This window comes from Tasmannia lanceolata, unplaced genomic scaffold, assembly GCF_043159265.1.
Source record: "Tasmannia lanceolata isolate RefF3 unplaced genomic scaffold, GAP_Taslan_0.1 ptg000018l, whole genome shotgun sequence".
Classification (NCBI taxonomy): Eukaryota; Viridiplantae; Streptophyta; class Magnoliopsida; order Canellales; family Winteraceae; genus Tasmannia; species Tasmannia lanceolata.
Window position 1 is genome coordinate 68,837,513 of NW_027518695.1, and position 18,732 is coordinate 68,856,244.

General features: G+C 39.1%; 1 protein-coding gene across 1 annotated transcript in view; it reads left to right on the forward strand.

Moving 5' to 3' along the window:
* The window catches only part of LOC143850658 (dolichyl-diphosphooligosaccharide--protein glycosyltransferase 48 kDa subunit-like), a 47,923-nt gene extending 29,802 nt beyond the window's left edge, over window positions 1–18,121 (forward strand). Inside the window, exons 7-14 of the mRNA XM_077359881.1 lie at window positions 9,756–9,811; window positions 9,933–9,974; window positions 13,570–13,645; window positions 13,901–13,972; window positions 14,862–14,987; window positions 15,084–15,188; window positions 17,548–17,631; window positions 17,715–18,121. Coding sequence (XP_077215996.1) covers window positions 9,756–9,811; window positions 9,933–9,974; window positions 13,570–13,645; window positions 13,901–13,972; window positions 14,862–14,987; window positions 15,084–15,188; window positions 17,548–17,631; window positions 17,715–17,762 — 609 coding nt within the window. The 3' untranslated portion in view covers window positions 17,763–18,121. The remainder of the gene's footprint in view (window positions 1–9,755; window positions 9,812–9,932; window positions 9,975–13,569; window positions 13,646–13,900; window positions 13,973–14,861; window positions 14,988–15,083; window positions 15,189–17,547; window positions 17,632–17,714) is intronic.
* Window positions 18,122–18,732: the final 611 nt, after the last annotated feature.

Sequence of the window (18,732 nt, forward strand, 5' to 3'; positions counted from 1 at the left end):
AGAACCGGGATGATTCAATGGTGTGTAGCTAGTACTTCAGAAGGCTAATGGTGGTTTGCGACTACAACAAACCAGTGGCGACATCAACAAAATTTCTTCAGGTGGGTGGAAGACAAGCCAAGATGGAGGTTGTTGGGAAAGTGTCTTGTTTTGGAAGCCCAAGTCTTTCTTATTTTGGCTAGGTTTCCTAAGTGTAGTGGGAAACCAAAGTGGACATAAAAGAAAGAGTTGTGTTCTGTTGTTGTTGGGGTGGGGTTGGCGGGGGAGGAGGGGGTGCTAGACAAGATGTTAAAGTATAAAAGATTTAATAACACCTTCTCCAACAGCTTAAGCTTTTGGAGTTACTGGTTGTTTCACATGGTATCAGAGCAAAGGTCCTGAGTTCAAACCTCCTCGATAGTAAAAATCCACATGCAACGGAGAAACCTAAAAGAGGGGCCACATGTGACACATGTAGGCCACCCTTAAAAAAGTGGGGCCACATGTGAGGGGGAGTGTTAAGTTAAAGTATAACAGATTTAATAACACCTTCTCCAACAGCTTAAGCTTTTGGAGTTACTGGTTGTTTCCCACAAGAGAGAAAAATGTTTTTCTCCTCTTGGGGGGATGTATGCTTGAGAGAGGGAGAGATTCTCTTGTGGGGTTTTTTCTCGGGTTACTCTTGTGTACGGTCTTGGTTGAGAAGCAAGGGAAAGGGTTGCGAGTTGCGTTAATCCCACCTTGGGCGTAGGACATGGCAGCGCCATACACCTGCAAGACGAATCTCACAAATGTACAAGGCTACAAAGCAATAACAGAAAATAACATGGCATTTCATAACTAAAATATCAAAGTAATGATTAATGCGGACCCATCAGAGTCAAATCAAAATCTCATCTCTTCCCCGAAAGTCAAACAAATAAATAGTAAAGTCTTTACATACTATTTAAGTACTCACTTTCTAATAAACTGAAATAACTAAACTAAATCTCTGAGCCAAAGTCAAAATTTCAAAACTAAGCGTCCTGCTCCCCGTCAATCTCACCTGAAAATAATATATAACCACAGTCAGCTGAAAAGCTCAGTACATAATAAAGCACTACTCTAAGCACAGTCTAGCATGTCAGGATTCAATAGGGTCAGATAGTCAAAGTCAAAACTGAGTTCAAAGGTCTTAACTGATTCATTAGGCATAAACAGTTATAAGTGGATGTCAAATATGGTTCAAATTTCCAAATCTTAGTTCGGATCAAAGTCGAAGATTATAGAGTTCATGTACAGAAGGTTCAGAGTTCAAATACACTTCAGAGTCATCGGCATGGTTCAGAAGACATGTTATTGCTTATACACCGACAGTCCCCGGTGTTCGGAATCACTTCCTGAAGTTCATATACAAGTCGACAGCGCCAGTGTTTTATCCCACTGACGGGCCAGAAGTTCCAATGTACTACCCCCACGATGGGTCCAGAGTTGCCAAATGTTTTACCCCCATATGGTAGGGTCCAGAAATTATCCAAGCCTCCACAGAAGTGTTCCAAATGTTCAAGGTTCATATTCAAATGGTTTAGAATATTCAAAGTTTAAACTAATAGTTTATAGTTTCAGAGTTCATAACAGGTGTTCATAACAGTATTTCAGAACAGTTATGTCAAAGATTCAGAAGAGTAACCGTAGGTTAAACAAAATAGCATGATAGACTCAAAGCTAATTCAGAAGTTCAAAGTATCAATACAGGTTTCCAAAGTCAATACTGATTCAAATGCGAAAGGTTTATAATACCCAAAGTAGTACGTTATTACGTACCTCAAAGAAGTTCGATTCCTTTCTTAATTCGGACTACGATTCAATATCTTGATCAGAACAGAACATAAGTGACAAATAAGGGCCCATTTGAATAAGTTGTGAATTTTTGAAGTTTTGAAAAAATAAGTCGTGCGGTCATCCGAGAATTACAGACATCCGGGAATATGGACGTCTGAGAATTGCGGACGTCCGAGGATCCGTCTGTTGCCAAACTTGGTACTCACGGATGTCCGCCATTTTGCCGGACGTCCGCCCCACGCGAGAATCCAGATTTTCTCAAAACGGGATTTTCCACCGTTTTGTCACTAAAACGGCCATAACTCATTCGTTTGGGGTTCAAAACGCGCGAAGTCGGATCCGATGGATTCGTATCGGCGAGAGGAATCCATTAAATCCGACTTAACGCTCCGAATTCACATGAATAATTTAAGAAAGAAATCACCAAAGATTCTACATTGAATCTCCAAAGTTCTAGTTTCAGAATTCATCTTCCTATATATTGATTTTGAGTTCTTTGGAATCGTAAATCAACATTGGATCCAAGAAAACTCAAGATCAACCCAAAGATCATTATTTCTAATTCATATTAATCAAAGTTCTTGATTCTTTTCTCATTTCAAAACCCTTGTTTTAGGATTTCTAACTATCCAAGTCTTTCATAGTTCATAGATCTTACCTGGATTCGCGGTTTCGACTCCGAATTAGCGATCTCCTTGCTCTTCTCCTTCTTTTTCTCCAAGTTTTTTCTCTAGGGCTTAAACAAAACGTTTAGGGTTTGTTTAGCCATAAAAGATGAATTTACAGGCTTTATTAGGAAGCCCTAATCTGAGTTAAACGTGAATAGACAAAAACGCCCCTCTTTTAAAGAGTGGGACGAAAATTTAAGTGGGGTATTTTTGGGTATTTACATTCTACCCTCCTTACAAAAAATTTCGTTCTCGAAATTTACTTATCATGTACTTGAGTTCTCAAACAGAAACGGATATTTCAATTTCATTTTCTCTTCCAGCTCCCAGGTGGCTTCACGTTCTGAGTGATTCCGCCATTGAACTTTCACATATGGAATAGTCCTTTACCTGAGAATTTGGTCCTTACGATCCACAATACGAATAGATTGTTCTTCGAATGACAGATCTTCTCTCAGATTCAGAGGTTCTAATTCAATCACATGATTCGGATCTGATATGAACTTTCGTAACATCGATAAATGAAACACATTGTGCACTCCAGACAATGATGGAGGTAAAGTCAATCGATAAGCCACTTTTTCAATATTTTCTAATATTTCATATGATCCCACAAATCTTGGGCTAAATTTTCCTCTAACCCCAAACCGCATCACTCCCTTGGTGGGTGACACTTTCAGAAGTACTGTATCTCTGATCTGAAATTCTAATTCTCTTCATCTGACATCTCCATAGCTCTTTTACCAGCTCTGTGCCGTGCGAAGATGCTCTCTAATCAAATGAATTTTGTCCACCTCTTGCTGAACCAAATCCGGGCCTAAGAGTCTTCTTTCACCCACATCATCTCAGCATATGGGTGATCTACATCTCCTTTCATAAAGGGCCTCAAAAGGTGCCATATTAATACTGGCCTGATAACTGTTATTGTAGGAGAATTCAATCAAGGGAAGATGATCATCCCAAGATCCTTTCAAATCCACAACACAAGCCCTGAGCATATCTTCTAAAATTTGACTAGTTCTTTCAGATTGTCCATCTGTGTGAGGATGGAAAGCTGTACTTAATTTAAGGTAGGGGTGTCAATGAATCCTGACGGTCCGATGGATCATCCGAATCCGAACGTTAATGAACGGGATCTAAACATATGAATAGGATCCATGGGCATATTTCGGATCATCAAATTTGGGATCCGAAAAATTTTGGATTGGGTATGGGCACGCCACAGATGCCCATTGGATAGTCACGATCTGAAATGTTTTGCAAAAATACCCTCCAAATCTTGTTAATGCTAACCGTTCTATGAAGCGTAATTTGGTCAAAACCTCTCTTATCACTTGATGAATTGGATGGGAATGCGATTTCACTCATTTCAGTCATTTCATTTCATACTTTTACGAAGGAAAAGAAAGAGGGGTTTTAGGGTTTTGTTCTTTTGGCTACCCGGATGCCATTAACAACAACGTCGATCCCAAATCCCAATCTCTCTCAAGAAGACAAGAAACTCAAGAGGGCTCCATCGAAAGATACTCCCTCATTCGTAGATCTTACATTACCCTAGGAAGCTTTCAGGTTTTTATTCCATTTCATTTTTTTAACATAAAAAACTCATATCTAGGGTTCTGATTTCTCTTTCCTCTGCAGCTCGCCATCAATGAGATGGATCCCTTTGCATTGACATCTCTTCAAGCTGTTAAATCGCTCACCTTAAAAAAATTAATTGTTTACTTAGCTTAGTGGGATATAATAGGACACTCCGATGGACGGTTCGAATTAAAATGGATCGCGATCATGACATGGAAAGTAGGATCCGAAGAACAATCCGACTCCGACCCAACCGATAAGGAATTTGAATTGATCGTGATTGTGACCTAGGTGGATCCGACCCGAAGTGAATCCATTGACACCCCTAATTTAAGGGAAGATCCCATTGCTGAATGCAAGCTATTCCAAAAATGAGATACAAAACAAGTGTCTCTATCTGATACAATGGTTTTAGGCACACCATGATATTTCACTATCTGATCAACATATAACCGAGCCAACCTTTCAGGTGTCAAGCCAGTTCTAATAGGTATGAAATGAGCTGTCTTTGTCAATCTGTCCACAATTACCCATGCGGAATCATTGCTTGAGGGAGTACGAGGTAGAGCAAACACAAAATCCATTGTTATCTCCTCCCACTTCCATTCAGGGATGGGAAGTGGTTGTAATGTTCCGGGTGGTCTCTGATGTTCTGCCTTAATCACCTGACAAGTGAAGCACTGAGATACATACTGAGCTATTTCTTTTTTATTATTCCACCAGAAATTTCCTTTCAAGTCCTTATACATTTTTGTACCTCCAGAGTGTACAGAGTAACACGAACTGTGCGCTTCCTACAAAATTTTATTTTTCAAAACATAGTCATTCCGAACACAAATGTGGTTACCAAACATCAAGGTACCGTCATTGTGAGTTCGGAATTCAGATTTAGATTCTTCTTCTAACTTATTTCTGATTTTACAAAGTTCTGGGTCGGATTCCTGAGCCATTCTGATTCTTTCTTGCAATATGGGTCGTACTTGGAGTGCTGTCATCAGTACCCCAAAGTTTGGACCACGAATTTCTATTTTCGATCTTCGGAGGTCTTCTAAGATATATTTCTGAGAAGTAATCAAAGTTGCCAAATTCACAGATGACTTCCGACTTAGAGCATCAGCTACCACACTAACCTTTCCAGGGTGATAGCTTATGGTTAAGTCGTAATCCTTCAACAGTTCTAGTCAACTCCTCGGCCTCATATTCAATTCTTTCTGAGTAAAGATATACTTCAGACTCTTATGATCAGTGAAGATTTCACAAAGTTCTCCATACAGATAATGCCTCCAAATTTTCAAGGCAAACACAACCGCTGCCAATTCCAAATCATGAGTCAGATAATTCTCTTCATAAGGTTTCAACTGACGTGAAGCATACGCAATCACTTTGCCATTCTGCATCAACACACATTCTAAGCCTTTCTTCGAGGCATCACTATAAATCACAAACCCCATTCCGCCAACAGGCAAAGTTAGGATGGGGGCAGAACTAGCCTCTTTTTCAATTCCTGAAAGCTCTTTTCACAATCTTCTGACCAAACAAATTTTGTCCCTTTTTCGTGTCAAACGGGTCAAAGGGGCAACCAAACGTGAAAAGTCCTGAACGAAACGGCAGTAGTATCCCACTAATCCCAGAAAAGTACGAATTTCAGGAACATTATTCGGCCTATTCCATAATGTTACTGCCTCAATCTTCTTTGGGTCTACTAAGACACCATCTTTATAGACCACATGGACCCAAAATGAAAATTGAGTCAAGCCAGAATTCACATTTCTTCAGTTTTTCATAAAGCTTCTCTTTTCTTAAGGTTTCTAAGACAATTCTTAAATGATGCTCGTGGTCAGACTTTCAGAATATATCAGAATGTCGTCAATGAACACAACCACGAACTGGTCTAATAATGGTTTGAATATCATGTTCATTAGGTCCATAAAAGCTGCCGAGGCATTGGTTAAACCAATTGGCATAACAAGAAACTCATAATGGCCATACCGAGTACGGAAGGCCGTTTTCAGAATGTCTTCTGATTTGATTCTCAACTGATGATATCCCGATCGAAGATTGATCTTGGAGAACACACATGCCCCTTGCAATTGATCAAACAAGTCATCTATCCGCGGGAGCGGATATTTATTCTTTATGGTGACCTTATTCAATTCTCTGTAATCTATGCATAATCTCATACTTCCATCTTTCTTCTTAACAAACAGAACTGGTGCTCCCCAAGGTGAAACACTGGGTCACACAAAACTCTTCTCTAAGAGTTCTTCCAACTGATTCTTCAATTCTTTCATTTCTAAGGGTACCATACGATACGGGGCCTTAGAAATAGGTGCCGTTCCAGGAGCTAGGTCAACGGAAAATTCAACTTCTCTATTCGGAGGCAGACCTGGAAGGTCTTTAGGAAACACATCTGGAAACTCCCTAACCACTGGGATATTCTCAATCTTCAAATCATTATCATTAACCTCAATTACTGAGGCCAATAAAGCTTCACAACCTTGTCTTAAAAGTCGACAAGCTTGTATAGCAGACAAAACTATAGGAGTCGAGTGAGCTCCACTCCCTTCAAAACAAAACTTCTCTTCTCCCGAAATTTCAAAAGTCACTACTTTTTTATTGCAATCTATTAAAGCATGATGGGTAGATAACCAGTCCATACCCAAAATTTCATCAAAATCAGACAACTCCAGTAAGATGAGATCTGCTAACAATTCTCTATTTCCAATTCTGACAGGACACATCTTACTAATTTGGTTAGTCAAAATTTATTTTCCTACTATGGTGCTAACACACAGATCATAATCAAGAGGTGAAGTAGGTAAACAGTGTCGCATAGCAAAAGCAGATGAAACAAACGAGTGTGTAGCACCAGAGTCAAATAATGCATGACCAAAAGAGGAAGCTATAGGCAGAGTACCTGATACTACTGTGTCAGCGACCTGAGCGTCCTGATGAGTGAGAGCATAAGCTCGAGCCGGAACACAAGGTCTTTCATTCCTTTGCTGCCCTTGAAAATTAACGGGTGCAGCTCTACTCTGAATAGTCTAAGTCTGAACTGTTTGAGCTCGAACAATAGGCGTCCCCTGAACTGATTGGGCATCTCCTGCCGGATGAGGACACTCTGCAATTTTATGGCCTACCTCGCCACATCGGAAACAAGCCTCAGTATTCCACCTACAAGTCTTAGTAGGGTGGTTCCTTCCACAACGTTCACTTTTAGGGGTAACTGGTCTATTCGATGCTGACTTATTCTGATAGCCCCCACGATTTCCTTGCTTTCCTCTAGGCTCTTTGAAAGTAGGAGCTTTGGGCACTTGCTGATTCGGGGTTGATCCCCTAGGAGCTTGTCCTTTATTTTCACCTTCTCTATTTCTTTTCTTCTGATTAGCTTGAGCATATGCTCTAGCTTCCTGATGAACTGCTTCAAGTTTCTTTGCCCTTTATACCAAATCTTCATAAGATTTAGGGGTAGTAGATCCAGTGATCCCCTTCTTCAAATACATTGCTAATCCAAATTCAAATTTATTTCTCTTGGCTTCGTCGTGAGGTACCAAAGAAGGTACGAAACGAGCTAGCCTATCAAATTCTGCTTCATAGTCATCCACGGTCATATCTCCTTGTACCAACTAGGTAAATTCCTGATGCATACAGTACAGAGTACTGCGAGGAAAGAATCTCGCAAGAAACTCGGTGCAAAATGTCGCCCAAGTGAATGGTCCCCGATGGTGCTCATATTTTCTTTGGATTCCCTTCCACCAATAGAGGGCTCTCCCTTCCAACAGATAGGTGGCATATTTCACCCTGTCTTCATTTCTATTACAGTTCATTGCCTCAAAGGTCTTTTCAACATTCTCTAGCCAAGTCTCGGCATCATCTGCCGTAGTCGATTCCTTAAAAACTTTCGGTGAAAGCCTCATAAATTCAGAAATTCCAAATACTTGATGTGGCTGTCTTGCCACTGGTGGTACTTGAACTTGTGGTTGCTGCTGCTGAGGTTGCTAACATTGTTGATTTGGCAATCCAATCATGGCTCTCATGAAATTCCTCATTTCAGTTCTTTCTTGTTCAATATTATCTTGAGACGAGGTACCTCAGGATTCTCATTATGTGCTTGACCTCCGTGAACTGGAGGATCCTGTACCACTTGCTCCTCTTGAACACCTTGGTTCCGATTTTTCTGAATTTTTGGCTCTCCCTAAGCCACATTCTGATTTCTCTCCATAATGTCATTGAGGGCTCTAGTACGATTGGCTCGAGTTCCACGACCACCACGTCCTCCTCGAGTTGCCATAATCCTAAATCCAATCCAATAGAATGATTGATTAGTAACTATCTAGAATATAGCTACATACATATATTGTATTCATATAGTAATACAAAACATTCCCATTTGAAGCCAATATCTATCCATCATATATTTCTCATGATTGTTACCCAATCACAAACTCGCATGCTTCCCAAGCGTCCCCAAGTGCATTTGAATTTATAATCAGGATCTGATCGCGCGACTGATTTATGTGTTGTCAGGCGTCCCCGATACACACAAACCTATCAAGCGCTTCCTAATTGCTCCTTATCTAAATCCTCAATTCTCACAGTCAAAGTCCTTTGTTCAGATAATCCTACCTAGGACCTAAAGCCTAAGTTCTGATACCACTTTCTGTCACACCCCAAACCCCACCTTGGGCGTAGGACATGGCAGCGCCATACACCTGCAAGACGAATCTCATAAATGTACAAGGCTACAAAGCAATAACAGAAAATAACCTGGTATTTCATAACTAAAATATCAAAGTAATGATTAATATGGACCCATCAAAGTCAAATCAAAATCTCATCTCTTCCCCGAGAGTCAAACAAATAAATAATAAAGTCTTTATATACTATTTAAGTACTCACTTTCTAATAAACTGAAATAACTAAAATAAATCTCTGAGCCAAAGTCAAAATTCCAGAACTAAGCGTCCTGCTCCCCGTTAACCTCACCTGAAAATAATATATAACCATAGTCAGCTGAAAAGCTCAGTACATAATAAAGCACTACTCTAAGCACAATCTAGCATGTCAGGATTCAATAGGGTCAGATAGTCAAAGTTAAAACTGAGTTCAAAGGTCTTAACTGATTAATTAGGCATTAACAGTTATAAGTGGATGTCAAATATGGTTCAAATTTCCAAATCTTAGTTCGGATCAAAGTCGAAGATTTCAGAATTCATGTATAGAAGGTTCAGATTTCAAATACACTTCAGAGTCATCGGCATGGTTCAGAACACATGTTATTGCTTATACACCGACAGTCCACGGTGTTCGGAATCGGTTCCTGAAGTTCAGATACAAGTCGACAGGGCCAGTGTTTTATCCCACTGACGGGCCAGAAGTTCCAGTGTACTACCCCTATGGTGGGTCCAGAGTTGCCAAATATTTTACCCCCATATGACAGGGTCCAGAAATTATCCAAGCCTCCACAGAAGTGTTCCAAATGTTCAAGGTTCATATTCAAAAATGGTTCAGAATATTTAAAGTTGAAACTAATAGTTCATAGTTTCAGAGTTCAGAACAGGTGTTCATAACAGTATTTCAGAACAGTTATTTCAAAGGTTTTAGCTAAAGTTGATTCTACGTTGCTTTGATACTTACTAAATGGTAATTGCATATGGATTTGGTATCACCATTGTCAATCTTAACTGTATTGATTATGGTTCACAGGCAAGAAATAATGCTCGTATCTTGGTTTCTGGTTCTTTAGCTCTGTTTAGCAATCGGTATGCAACGATTCTACTATTGTTCTTTGCTTATATTGTTTCATTTAAAATACGCTCCTTCCTAAAAATATGATTTTATTCTTTTTTTAAAATGGGATATGATTTTATTCTTTGCTTTCAGATTATTCAAATCAGGTATGCAGAAGGCTGGAAGCTCAACTAAGTAAGTGAAGTTTCATCTTCTTCACTTGAGTTTATATGATTGTGTTTATTAGATGCTGAAACCAACACAGAAAAAATCTATGGAAGGGAGACTCTGGAATGTAGCTCTGATACCAAACATGATACGGGGCGGATCTATGGAAAGGGTATTTGATGCAATAGATAAAGGAAAATAAAAAACTGTTCGGGTGTGGCTCTTTGTGAAAATGTGGTAGTCAGAGGCGATCTGACCATTGGATTGCTGTGATATTTGATATGTGTAAGGAAAACACCATAGAATGGATAATATGAAAGTTTGAAGTTGATCTAATCGCATGATTTCAAGCCTGGATGGGTTTTAAAATTCTGCAGGTTTCTAATAAAAGACTCTTGGATTTTCCTGACCCTTAGGTATGTACTATAGAATATTATAAAATTCAAGGTATCCAAATTTGATGCAAATCCGACTGTCTGATCTCCAATCTAGGCAAATTCACTAAATCTATAATTTCTTGGAGTGGACGGTCCCTATCTAATTCTAAATTCATATCTAACCATTCAATCAATCTGGGGTTTGGACATGAGTAGATAGTTAAGAAGTAGAAGCACACCCTAAACTTGGACTGGATCGGATTGTTAGATCAACGACTAGAACTGGTTTGATTAGAACTGGTTGCAGAAAAAATTAAAAGGTGGTTTGCAAAGGGTGGATAAAAGAGAAAGAAAGTGTAACACCCCAAACCCCACTCTGGGCGTAGGACATGACAGCGCCGTACACCTGCAAGACGAATCCCTCAAATGTACAAGGCTACAAAGCAATAACAGAAATAAGACTGGCATTCATAACTAAAATATCAAGATCTTAATAACCGCGGACCCATTACAGTCAGATCAATCTCAGCTCTCCCCTGAGTCAAAGCAAAATAAATTAATAAAGTCTTTACATACTATTCAAGTACTCACTTTCTAATAAACTGAAATAACTAAACTAAATCTCTTAGTCCAAATCCAAAGCTAAGCGTCCTGTTCCTCGTTATCTTCACGAGGGCCAAGACCTGAAAAATATTAAATAACCACAGTCAGCTGATAAGCTCAGTACATAATAAAGCACTACTCTAAGCACAGTCTAACATGTCAGGATTCAATAGGGTCAGATATTCAAAGTCAAAACTGAGTTTTTAATCTAATTAAATTTCTCACTAACATTAAGACTCTTAACCAAGGACTTTTCAATCTCGTACTTCAATTATACTAAGACTCTTAACAATAAACAAGCCAAATCAAACAAATCCAAACGAAAAACCTTGGTGCTTTGAGTTCTTACTAACTGCATTACTTGTAAACTGAAATAAGTCAAAGGGTAGGCCAACCAGTAGTAGGGGCCCAATTTAGATGGAAAAGCTCCTAGTATCTGAACCAAAAGCAGCACTTCCATCCAGACAAAGCCTCGCCTTTCACCCTTACTATATGGAAAGCCTAATTCCCCTATTCATTATTATTTAACTCTTTGTTTCTTCTCTCAAAGGACCAAGTGCCCATTCACGCACCCAGGGGAGAGAGCAGGGCGGCTCGGTCCCAGGAAGTTCTACTACTTCGGAAGTCCAACCCTCTCTGCACAATCACTCATGATTGAAGCCGTTGAAGGCTACATCACCAGAAGAAACACTAGCGATATCGCCTCTGCCACGTAGAAAGTTCGTGGTAAGATCGTTCTTTGTGCGGTATGAAAACACGGACACTCGTGTACACATAGTATAAAATTACTGATTTCTAATCATAATTTGTGATAAGAAAAATATGATATACATTCAACAAGTTAGTGAATCTTAGGATTTATGCAATTACAACTCAAAAAAAAAAAAAAAAAACAAGTAAAAAAAAGTCAATTCCACCAACTAAGAAGCCCGAAAATCCTTTCCTGGCACAAGCACAATATGTGATAACATTAGCCATTCAAAAAAGGAAAATGGCGAAAAAACATGATGTAATTTGTGAAACGACCAGTTACTCCAAAAGCTTAAGCTGATGGAGATGGTGTTATTTAATCTTTTATACTTTAACACTCCATGTCAAGTGTGGTCCCTCTTTCTAGGGCTGGCGTACACATGGAACATGTGGCCCCTCTTCTTCTTCTTCTTTTTCTTTCTTTTTTTTTGGAGGGGGGGGGGGGGGATAGAAATATAAATTAAATGATTGTCAAAAGAAGAGATAATCATGAAATAAGAGTAAATAATAGAAGAGGCGGTGAACACAATATTCAATAATAACATAATATTCCACCCTTGACAATGTACAAACACATGTCAACATGCCCACATTAAGTTTGACGCTTCTAGAATACATTTACAAGTGTCAATAGGAGGGTCCACATGCATATTAGCAGTAAATGAAAAGAGTTGACTAAAATATACGTTAATGGATCCTTCTACTGTTTTCATTTAGGGCTCATGTTTTCTTTTTTATGTTCGACAAGGCTTCATCTTTAACTTTTTAGTTTGTTAAAGTATAAAAGATTAAATACTGCCCTTCTTAGCTTAAGCTTTTGGAGAAGTCGGTAAGTTTCTAACATGGTATCAGAGCCAAAGGTCTCGAGTTCAAACCTCCCCGATGTTAAAAAAATCCACATGCGATGGTCGGCCCAAAGTGGGACCACAAGTGCCACGTGTTTGCCAAGTGGGCCGTGAGGGGGAGTGTTAAAGTACAAAAGATTAAATACTGCCCTTCTTCAACAGCTTAAGCTTTTGGCGAAGTTGGTAAGTTTCTAACATAGTTGAATAAGCATCATAAATTGGCAGGAGATCATTTAATTTAATTATAATGTTTCAAACATGATCCTTAGCGCAACGGTAAGGTTGCTCCATTGTGACCCGATGGTCATGGGTTTGAGTCACGGAAACAGCCTCTCTGCAAAGCAGGGGTAAGGCTGCGTACATCTAGCCCTCCCCAGACTCCACAATGGCTGGAGCCTCATGCACTGGGCCTCCCAAACATGAGCTTTGTGTTAGTCTAATGTTGAAATTCATGTTCTTAGAACCTCATGTTATGCAATTAAAATCCTCTTTTTTAATCAAATCTCATCGAAAATGATTCATGATTTATATTGATGCCGGAAAGCTACTATAAATTATTTGATAAGAAAGTGGAATGGTTTTGGATTTCATGATTATTAAGGGTTTTGGTGTTATCTGTATCTTATTGACTGGAGGGAAATGACACAGAATTGAAGTTACTAAGGCTGACCTTTTCCAATATTTAGTTTGGCTTGGTTTTTACTACATAAAACTGTCAGAGATATCATAAGTTGGCGAAACTTTGATGTGGAATGATAGAATATAGTTGGTTTGACTATATCTTATTTCTCATTTTAAAACTAATTTTTTTATTTTTATTAATTTTCTTAATGTTTTCTAAAGCCCTGTGATCTACTATTCTGTTTTAGCCTTTGAATCACATCAAGGACATAAAAATTGAGCATTGATCTATTAGAATATATGCCGCATGTAACGGAGAGGTCTGCGCAGTAAAGGTTACTACATTATAATTTACTTTTTTATGTATTTTGAGATTTGTTGTGTGTGCATTCTATACAGCTTAGAGAATTTCCCTTGTGATTGCAGGTACGAGAAATCCAGTAATGAGCAATTTGTGACTGAAATCAGCAAATGGGTATTCCATGAAAGAGGACATCTCAAGGCAGGCCAACTTAACCTTCCGTCTTTCATGATTAAAAGCTTATGTTATTTGAAAACCCTTGATTTTCTGATGAAAGAAAGAAATGTTTCCAGCAATCAGGTGATGTAAATAGAAACACTGCTATAATTGACTAGTTGAAACTTCCTGCGGCCTTCTGGAAAAGCTATAAATATATTCTCATTTTTTACTTGATAAGATTATTTGAATATTAGGCTTTATATTGTACCACATTAACTGCTGTGTTTCTGTTTCTAGGCTGTGAATATTAGGCACCACGAAGTCGGTGAAATGTTCGAACCTGCATTATACAGGATCAACAACTATCTGGTAACACACCTCAGTAAATTTCTAAGATTATGTCTAAACTCATACGCATAGAATAAAACAAGGTTTGATATTACTGTTAAATCAGATTTGCTAGCGTCCATCGCAGAAGGCATTTCGAGGATGGTCTGTTGCATCTGACAGCAGCCACAGAGGCTCACTTTTTAGTAGATTTTGTCTTCATTCACGAGGTGGCTGCTGTCAGATGCAACAGACCATCTGTGAAATGCCTTCTGAGATAGACGCTAGCACATCCCTTGTTAAATATTACTGATTGGGGAGTAGCTGATTATGTCAAAACACATACGGTGCAATTTAACACTGTCAACTCTTTCTTCTTTAAAATTTATTTTATCTGAAATAATCATGAAAAAAATAGAAAGATGCCAGAAAATAAGGAGCATCAAAAAAGCGTGTTTAAATAATAATGATGAAATTAAGATTATGGTTAAACTAATAATTAAGACGACAAAAAAATGAGCGCAGACCACAGAAAAGGTAGGGGGATAAATGTGCTATTAATTTACAGAAGGATATGGGTGAAGACTGGAGTTTTTGGGTGTTGGAGAGTCATGGTGCTAGAAAGAGTGGGGTGCTGAGGGTCTGAATGAAGTCAGTCTTACTTGGAAAAGAAACAAGCTATAGATATTGATTTTTATTTTTTTTTAATTCCAAACTCACCTTGTCATTCCTGTTTTAATTGGCTGCCGAGAGTTTTTTGGGAATTGTATTAGCTTTGGGCAGCTGGTTAAATAATAAAAGACAAGGTTAGCTCATACCATTATCAAAACATGGTAGTGCCAATTTCAGTAACCTTAAATAAACTCTCAGATAAAAAGGAGAAAGCAAAGAAAAGAAAGGACTCTTGCTTATATATTTTATCTGGGTTAAGGAATACTCTGTTGAGATCTATGAGTGGTCTGGGAAGAGCTGGAATCCATATGTAGCTGACGATGTTCAAGTTCAGTTTTATATGATGAGCCCCTATGTGTTGAAAACCTTATCCAACGACCAAAAGGTATATTTGATCCCATCCTTAGACTTGTATTCCTTTGTTTGCTTGTATTATCCAGACTGGTCATGTAAACCTATACTTGTTGTTCTTTTCTTGCAGGGTCTTTTCACTACATCATTCAGGGTTCCTGATTTTTATGGTGTCTTCCAATTTAAGATCGAGTACCAAAGATTTGGGTACACAAGCTTATCCCTCTCGAAACAGGTACCATTTCGTTGTGTAATTTTAGTGTTTATGTATGATATTGGGAAAATGTGGCATTGTTCGAAAGCTCAGAAACAACTCAAAAACAATTTCGAATTTTGATGCATCTAAATCGATGAAACATTTCCCATTTTTATAAAATAGTGGAGTTGATCCAAGTTAATGACATTGATGTTTTGAACTAGCCATCGAGGGGCACAAAAAAAGGGCATCCAGCTCCGGCTCCCTCCCTCCCTAGGTCGACGGAATCCCTAGGAGGGGGCGGCTCTCTCTCTGGTCTCTTTTTCTCTCTCTTATCTATCTCTTTCTCTCTCACTCTCTCTCTATCTCTCTCTCACACTCTCTTTCTCTCTCTGATCTATCTCTCTCACCCTCTCTCTCTCTTGTCTCGTCCTACCCTCTCTCTCTCTCTCTCTCTCTCTCTCTCTCTCTCTCTCTCTCTCTCTCTTTGGTCTCTCTCTCTCTTGATGGACAAGGGAGAAGATCGCGGTCGAATGTTGCCCGGAGTTGGGCCGATCTCCCAGGAACTGCAGAGATGGTGGTTGGAGGGGCAGAATGGCAAGATTTGGGCTCAAGAAAGCCGGATTTAATGGTGAAAGGGCCGGATCTGGTTAAGGTTGATGGAGAAAGTGGGTGGGGGAATCGTCGGAGGCTGTGGAATGGGCTGAAGTAAGGAAAAGGGTGTCCGTTTAAAAATGAGAGGTTGGATGTGGAGGTGAGGGAGGTTGTGGACGGCGACAATGAGACGCATTAGTAGCCATGTAGGGTTTGGAAGGGAAGAAGGAGGGGAGTATTAGAGTTGTTAGGGTTAGGGTTGAAGGGGGAAGGAGGAGGGGAGTATTATAGTCTTTAGGGTTACGGTTTAGGGTTAGGGCTTGGAGTATTCGGATGGAATTTGAATGACTTGATTCTAGTGGGGAGGAGGATTCTGATTTTTTGGTTAGTGGAAGTAGGTTTTGGAGAGGATGGTGGAATGATTTGATATATTTTTAATGGGGAGCCGCCTGTGTTTGGTGGTGGTTCGAGGTGGAGGCCACCGATGATTGGATGATGATGTTGGGTTGTTGGCTATCGTGCACGGTTAGGGATGCACAATAGCTCTGGCCTTCGCACGGGATTTTTGAAAATCAAATTTACCATTTGGATTGTGATGGAGAAATAGGTGTGACATGTCAGGTCACGATCTGGACTTCGTGGGCCCCACAAATATAGCACTTTTTGGTGGATTCGATTCAATTGAGGCTATTGGGTAATGTAAGGGGTAATGGGTTTTTCTTTTGGGCCAAGGAGAATGCTCCTGGGCAATTCATACTATGTAAATCAGGTGGGATTACTGGTCCCCATTGTAATTTTGCTGGTATGAATATATTTGTCAATTTTCAAAAAAAAATGTTTTGAACTAGCCATCGGCTTGAAATTTTTCTTAACAGTTTACATGCTCAACTTGGCCAAGTCAAAGAAATGCTTGCCAATTACATAAAAGATTGATTGAGTTAAACTGGTCGGTGAGAATTTCATAGGAAATACTTGAATATTGCCTTCAGATTTCCAAGTTCTATTGTCTGAGTCAGCAAAATGCTCTGGATTTTATAAAATTGGCTAGATTTCAATTAAATCAAAGGTACTGAATTTATTGAAACTTGGCTCAGTTACTGAGAAATCAATCTTTCTATATCCAAGATTGATTCGGCCCAGCAGCTTAGGAGTCAGGCTTTTGTTTTCTAAGTTGGGCTTGGACAGGCGTCGATGGAAGTCACCCTTATGTTTTTTATGAAAAATGGAAAGAGTTTGATTTTGGTGCTCGGTGCTTGGCCAATCCTAATCAACTCTGCCAAGTGATGTATCAATTAGCTACTCAGCTGAGTCATTCAAAACTGCCCACATCCTCATGTCACTGGTTGTTCTGCCCGTTTCCTCAGACATTTTTCTAGGGATTGGGCAGTTAATTAATATTTTGAAAGGGGTCTGCGTAACCCCAGCATACTGAAAAAATAAAAATAAAAACCTTGGTATATAAGATCATTATAGCAAATTCTTTCATTTTCTTTGCTCCGTAGTAGAGGGCGAGCCTTGGCGCAACTGTAAGATTGCTCCATTGTGACCTGGTGGTCACAGGTTGGAGTCACGGAAACAGCCTCTCTGCAAAGCAGGGGTATGGCTGCGTACATCTAGCCCTTCCCAGACCCCGCAATGGTGGGAGCCTCGTGCACTGGGCCACCCTTTTTGCTCTTTAGTCCTTACCATTTGAAGCCTTCTCCTTTACGCTTCCATTATTGGATATATTCTCTTCTTTTTTTTGTTGCTTTACCTTTCAACACCATTTTCACCATAATTGGTCTTCCAAATTTTTGATTTGCAGATTCCAGTTCGGCCTTTCAGACACAATGAATACGAGAGATTTATAACGGCGGCCTATCACTATTATGGGGCATCATTTTCTACAGTAAGTAATCTTAACTATTTTGTTCTCTGCATTACCTCTCTTGCATTTAGAAACTGTCTCCAACATGTTGCAACTGATTGCAGATGGCTGGGTTCTTTGTTTTCACAATTCTCTATCTATACAACAAATAGGAATAAGCTGACAATTTCATCACTATGGGTAAGGTGCAAAGTATTGAGAGAATCTCTGTTGAGAATAAACATGAGATTTGAATTCCTTGAAATTTTTGGCTCAAGGAATTGAAAATGTCAGGAAAGAACAAACATGAGATTTGAATTCCTTGAAATTTTTTACTCATGAAATTGATAATGACAGGAAATTATCTATTTAATGGCTCCAACCTCCAATTGTCAATGTCATTGCTGTCATGTAAACTATTGAGAGAAACTATGTTGAGAACAGACATGAGGTTTCAATTCCTGGAAATTTTTGACCCATGAAATTCAAACTGTCAGGAAAGAGCAAACATGGGATTTGAAATCCTTAAAATTTTTGGCCCCATGAAATTGAAAATGTCAGGAAAGCAAAAACATGAGATTTGAATTCCTAGACACTTGAAATTCAAAATGTCTGGAAATTATTTTTTAAATGGTTTCACCATTTCATCTCCACTACTTAGTTCTTATCATTGTTGTCACATTTTCTTCTTGCCGGCTTTGGAAGGCAATGGCTTGGCATTTATCATCCAATATTTTGTGAAAATACACAGGACAGCATATTATATAAAATCACTTGATATATTTGGTGTAAAATAAATGACTTAAAAATTTAGAATTTGACAGTATATAAACGCCCGCGATTCAAAGGGTTGGGATCATCCTATGGACCAGATTTTTGTGGCACCACCTATCTACGGCGGGCCCAACAGATGAATGGTTTAGATTTCCCAAATAGGTGGTCACACTATTCATTTTTACTATTCGTTTTTGTGCATGTGTTTTTGTAAAAGTACATGCTCGCATATTTAAAATCTTTTAGGGCATGTTTGGCAATCATGAAAAAAAATATTCCATGAAATATTAGTGGGGTCTAGTTATGAAAGATGGACGAAGGGGGAGCATGAAAAGCTCCTGAAAAAGCAAGAAGAAAACAGCCAATGCA